Here is a 6,322-nt window from a genome sequence, read left to right as displayed (position 1 = left end):
CTTTACCATCATCACAGATCATCGCAGTCTCAAGGAGATGCTCAAGCGGGTAATCTAGACCCCAGAGCAGCACATGACCTTGCTCGCCTGATGGGGTATGATTACCAAATTCAGTTTCGTTCGGGTGCCAATAATCAGGAGGCGGATGGGTTGTCGCGCTTACTAGAGCATGAACTCTCTCTGCTTCTCACACTTTCGGTGCCATGTTTAACTTTCATGGAGGAACTACAGACTCAATTGGCTTAGAACCAGGATTATCAGGTGATTCAGGCCTCCCGACAAAATACCCTGATTTCACAATCTCCAACGGTTTGATACTTAGAAAGGGTCACATTTGGCTTCCGCTGAAATTTCCTTTTCTCTCAACACTCCTCACGGAGTACCATGCCACGCCGACCGGAGGACATCTCGACATCACTAAGACAACAATCCGTTTGGTGGAATTTTTTTATTGGGAAGGACTGTGGGACGATGTCACCAAATTTGTCACAAGTCACCTCGATTGCCAGCACACCAAGTATGAGACCTAGAGGGTGGCTGGGTTGCTTTTCCCTCTGTCGGTCCCTCACCAACCATGGGAGGATCTCTCCTTAGACTTCATTATCGGCCTACCCCCTTTTCAAGGGAACACCGTCATCCTCGTGGTCGTGGATTGCTTTTCAAAAGGCATTCATTTAGGCATGCTACCACCCTCTCACACGGCCCATGTTGTCGCATGCTTATTCATGAATATTGTCAGGAAGATTCACGGCCTTCCTCGGAGCATAGTTTCAGACTGTGATCCTTTCTTTATTAGCCAGTTCTAGCAGGAGCTATTCCAACTTAGTGGGATGCAACTATGCATGAGCTCATCATATCACCCTCAAAGAGATGGAAAAATAGAGGTCCTTAATCGTGTAATTGAACAATATCTCTGTTCCTTTGTTCACCGCCGGCCAAGCTCTTGGGGAAAGCTATTACTTTGGGTTGAATGGTCTCATAATATGTCGTGGAATGCAGGAACAGGATCCACGTCATACAAAATTACCTTTGGATGGAAACCATTCAATTTTCCGGAATACCTCACCGGAACGTCAAAGGTAGATGTTGTCGATGAGATGCTGGCCAATCGCAAGGAAACATTTCAACTCGTTCGCAAAAAGCTCATCAAATCACAGGGTCTTATGAAGAAATATACCGACAGGGAGCGTAGGGAGGTGGTTTATCAGGCCGGGGACTAGGTCATGGTCATGTTACGACCCCATCGGCAAACATCGGCCAAACACCAGCAAGGCACCTTCGGCAAATTGTCCAAGTGTTTCTATGGCCCCTTCGAGGTCATGGAACGTGTAGGGCAGGTTGCCTATCATCTACGACTTCCAGAGGGTGCCTGTATTCACCCGGTATTCCATAGCTCGATATTAAAACCGTTCAAGGGGTCGCCGGAGACAGTAAACTCAGCTCCTCTACGAAACCAATTCATTCACGACCAATCTCTTATATCCCCATTAGCAATTCTCAACTACCGCCACAACACATCTGGGGATAATTCGCACTAGGAGGTACTGGTGCAATGGTTTGGGCTCTCTCCCGATGAGACATCTTGGGAGAGTTGGCCCCAATTATGTCGGGACTACCACCTTGAGGACAAGGTGCATTTGCAAGGACCGTGAAATGATAGAGAAGCAGAGGTGCAACAAGTAACTAGCAGTCAGCCTAATGAAGATAGTAACATAGGGGTGCAACTAGAAGACAGAGCAAAAAGAACAATCACTAAACCTTCATACCTAAAGGACTATGTCTGATGATCGTGGCTAAGCTGGCACGAGGATGAAATCTGCAAGATCATGGTTGTCGAGAATCAGGGGACAACAATAACAGAATCCATTTGCCTGTAATCTTTTCCTAGCATAGAATCACAATTATGTTAGGGAATTCACACTATAAATATGGACCATGTAATAAGCTGCAGATTATGAATGAAATACTTAGCTTCTATTCCTTTCTTCTTCTTGGAGGAACTGGTCCTCGAAACCAGCAGTGGCTTTGCCTATCATCTTACCCTGAAATTATTGGTATGTTGTAATTCAAGTGAGAGTGTCCTATATATTATTTCTGAAAAAATTGGCATATCTTCATAGAGAAAATTGAGAGAGTGTGACAAAGATGAATAATCCTTAGAATTTTTGTACCATTTTAATATCTACGAATTATCCTTAGTGTTGACGAATGCAAAGAAGTCCATAATAAAGAAACACTCTTAACAATGTTTTCAACAACTCCCGTCTATTTCACCAGCTTAAAATTAATAGTTTGTCCCATCAATTACCGTGTTGGAGAACTCATAGTGATGTCTGGTTTGCGTGTTTTAATGGTCTCAACAAAAGGGTAACAAAGCGTGATTTAATGGTCTCGACAAAAGCGTATCAAAATTAAGTAAATAACATGTTTGAAAATGATTTCCGGAAGATTGAAAATATCAATCACTCATAACTCGAAAGTTAATATGATATCCAGAAGATATGATAGTCAAGTAAAAAATTCAGTCTCAATAACGTGTGACAATAAGCTAGCTTTTTTGCTTGCCTGTGACATAACAAGAGGGATCTAAACTGTTCCATGTGGAAGCTTCCTCAATCAATTGCAAATAACAATTAATAATTCTTGTCTTTATATTACACTTTGTTTATCCCACACATCTGCTTGAATACATGAAACAAATATAAAGCAGGAGCTCACATAGAAATTTTACTAATTATGTATGATCAAATAACCGACATATCCCACATTGGAAGGTGAAGCCTTAACATTTTCTTGCTTCTATTTTCTATCTTGCATCTAACATTGTGATTGAAAGTTCATTAACTGAGTATGGTTTGTGATTTGCAAATGAAGAATTTGCATCTGGTTTAGCATCAGTTTCAGTGTAAAAACCAGGTACCTTTGGCTTTGGTAATTCTTTATCACAATTCAACATTAAAACCACTGATGACATGTCTGGCCTATCTTCTGATCTTTGTTGCACGCATAATAGGCCTACCTGTATGCATCGTATGACTTCAAAGGGCGTGCATGGTTCTCCCAACACTTCATCCAGTAGATCCAATGACCTCTGTTCAGTCCACAATCTCCATGCCTAAGATGGTGAGCATTAAATTAGTACAAGTGAAATAATTCAATTTATACTGATTAGCAACATAATCAGATCTATGCTTACATGTCCAAGAAGATTATTGTAGTGTTCTGGATCTGAAAATTCTCTGTTTTTCTTCCCACTTACAATCTCTAATACTATCACACCATAACTAAAAACATCTGATTTCACTGAGAAATGCCCACGCGCAGCGTACTCAGGAGGCATGTAACCACTGAAAATAAAATTTTCAAAGTAAAATAATTAAAACTTGACTAGACAATATCAAAGAATCATCATCATAGAGAAACTAACTCACTATGTTCCAGCCACCCTATTTGTGTTTGCCTCAACTTGATCTCCCAAAAATGATCGAGCCAAGCCAAAGTCGGATATTTTGGGATCCAAATTTTCATCTAGTAAAATATTGCTAGTTTTTAGATCTCTGTGAATAATCCTTAGCCTAGAGTCCTGATGAAGATATAGAAGTCCTCGAGCAATGCCAATAATAATATTGAAACGTTTACCCCAATCTAGGAACTTCCTTTTGGTTTCATCTAGTCAAACACACAGACATATTTAGCATTGCAGCATTCTCCATAATTTCCAAAACTATAAATAAGAAATAAAAAGACTGTAATAAATATTTAGAATATATCATTAGGGATCCAACCAAAAACAAAATAGTCCAAGCTTTGGTTTGGCATGTACTCATAAATCAACATTTTTTCTTCTCCTTCAATGCAGCAACCAAGAAGCTTTACAAGATTACGATGCTGAAGTTTTGCAATCAATGCCACTTCATTTTTGAACTCATCCAACCCTTGTACAGATTTCTTTGAAAGCCTTTTCACAGCTATCTCTTTCCCATCTATCAGTGTGCCCTGAAAGATATTCTGCAATAGTTAGCAAGTTCTTAAGGATAACAGAAATTCTAAATATCATTTTTTTTATCACCTTGTATACTGGTCCAAAGCCACCTTCTCCAAGCTTGTTTTCAGAAGAAAAGTTTCGAGTGGCCTTAGTTAAGACTGACAAATTGAAAGTTGGCAAATCCAAGTCTTGCATTCTCTTTATATTGTTGTAATGCTTGTTGTAAAATTTTCTTACAGCCCCTGATTAGTTGGAAAATAACAGTATATATACATGGACACATAATATTCACTTTGGTACCTATTTGACTGCATTAGATGCTAAATCATACCTATATACTTACCTGGATTTTTAACCATAAATATGCATAAACATGTGATGATTAATCCAAAAGTGGTCACACCAACGGTGATTCCTACTATCTTTTTCTTGATTTTTCTGTTGCCAGTGTCATCTAAAAGAAACATATAGTTGGATCAGTCAAGGCCAACTTTAAAATAAACAGCTCTATAGACTGAAGCTGAGAGAGTCTAGCTTCCTTCGACTGAATAGGGGAGAAATGCATAGTATTTAATTTGAAAAATAAATTCCATTTGATAAATAACATGCAGTACTTATAACTTTCTGCACAATTGTTAACAAAATCTTGCAACTCACAGATCTCTTTGTTTCAAATATTACTGCCTCTAGTTGATCATGAATTTCAAGGTGCAACAATAAAATGTTTGTTTAACTCGCCTTTGAATATTCTTACGGCCATACCTCACTCCACCCTTTTCTCTTAGAATAATGCAATAATCAACAAGAAAATAGAAAAGAAACCAAAGGCCAACATTAAAATCAAAACAAAATAATTGATTGAGTACCTAATTCTGAAGCAGGGACTCTGATATAAAAGTCTTGTCCCCATAGAGAGAAATTCCTCATGTCAACTAGAATATTAAACCAAAGTAGACAGCCACTTCCTCCATTACGGATATCTAAATTTGCATATGCTGTACAGGAACAATTTTTAAGACATGACTTCTGACATTCACCAAGGTTCATGGTTTTATTAAACCATGATGAAGATGTGTCTGGCAATTTCATGTGTCTGTACTTCAAGAATCCATCTGTATACCTGATTTCGCAATTTGATATATTCTTCTGAACACAACCACCCAACCAAATTGCTATATTCCATTGATCAGGAGACTTGGGAACATATCCTCTCAGGCATTCACAAGTTGCTTGGTTATCAACATAACTGCATATAGAATTTGCACCACAAAAGGCATAAATCTCGCATTGATCCTGTGCCTGAGTTGAGATGACTTGCCGGGTGGTAGTTTGAGTTGTCCAAAAAATTCTCTGCCCAGCGCCTGAAGGGGCCAGCGTAAATATGGCGAAGACTGAACTATCAAGAATCTCGAACTCATAATACACCTCTTTTTCATTGAACACAAATTTAGGCAATGATAGATTAACTGGAGCTGGATATCCAACTGTAGACAAGCCATTCCACGATCCTGATCTAAATATAATATCAAATCCCTTGAATTCAATCATTTGAGGATATCCTCTGAGATCAATTCTTATAACATATTCTCCCTCAGCTGGATCCTCAACGCTTTTCCAAGATGATATTGATCTTTCTAAACCAGTCTCCAAGTCCCATCCAAGTTTCATCCCTTGCATCAATGTATTACCCGGATAATCAAAACTCTGCCACAAGACACTGTTAGTTTTGTGTCCATGTTTCACTACAAAATTTCCCGAATCCAAGAGATGAGCAGTTGCATTATTCCTTGCTTTGCTTGATATGTTGGATGATGACCAAAGGGTGCTGTTTGTAGCATTTAGAAGCACAATAATCCCTTTTTCGTTGAGTTTTAGAACTCCTGATTTATTCTCAAGAGGTGTATTTCGGTTAGCCACCCACACCACTGTCAAAGGAGATACATTTTTGTACCATACACCAAAGTATCTTCTTGTTGAATTTCCGGGACTGAAGAAAACCCACTTCAATAATTCCACCAGCAGAAACCAAAGTTTCACCATCTCGGATAGATTGATTCACTTCTAAACGGTCCAATGATGTGGAAGTTCTAGTCATGAAGGAGAATAAAAAAAACCAAATGAATAGCATCGTGAAGTTATGATACCAATGGTTTCTAAATTATGTAGCAGGGAAGATGATGAGGATAACATACAGTGAGAATGAACAATGCTGGTTCTTTCGTTGAGTAATATTTACCATGACATCGCCCCTATACCAAGTCAATAGAGAGTCTATTGTGAAGTTATGGAACCAATGTTGTTAGAAGAAGATTGTGCTAAGTCAATGACAGTCTATTG

General features: G+C 38.9%; 1 protein-coding gene across 1 annotated transcript; it reads right to left on the bottom strand.

Annotated features, from left to right (window-relative positions):
• Positions 1–2,587: 2,587 nt before the first annotated feature.
• Positions 2,588–6,122, bottom strand: LOC114416952 (G-type lectin S-receptor-like serine/threonine-protein kinase At4g27290). The gene is made up of 7 exons (XM_028382001.1): positions 4,852–6,122; positions 4,329–4,439; positions 4,070–4,227; positions 3,786–3,996; positions 3,432–3,669; positions 3,197–3,347; positions 2,588–3,115 (listed from the first exon to the last, which is right to left on the bottom strand). The coding sequence occupies exons 1-7, from the start codon at positions 6,023–6,025 to the stop codon at positions 2,807–2,809; spliced, it is 2,352 nt and encodes a 783-aa protein (XP_028237802.1). The 5' UTR covers positions 6,026–6,122; the 3' UTR covers positions 2,588–2,806.
• Between the last annotated feature and the right edge of the window lie 200 nt (positions 6,123–6,322).

This window comes from Glycine soja, chromosome 6 (assembly GCF_004193775.1).
Source record: "Glycine soja cultivar W05 chromosome 6, ASM419377v2, whole genome shotgun sequence".
Taxonomy (NCBI): Eukaryota; Viridiplantae; Streptophyta; class Magnoliopsida; order Fabales; family Fabaceae; genus Glycine; species Glycine soja.
This window is presented reverse-complemented; position numbering and strand designations above follow the sequence as displayed.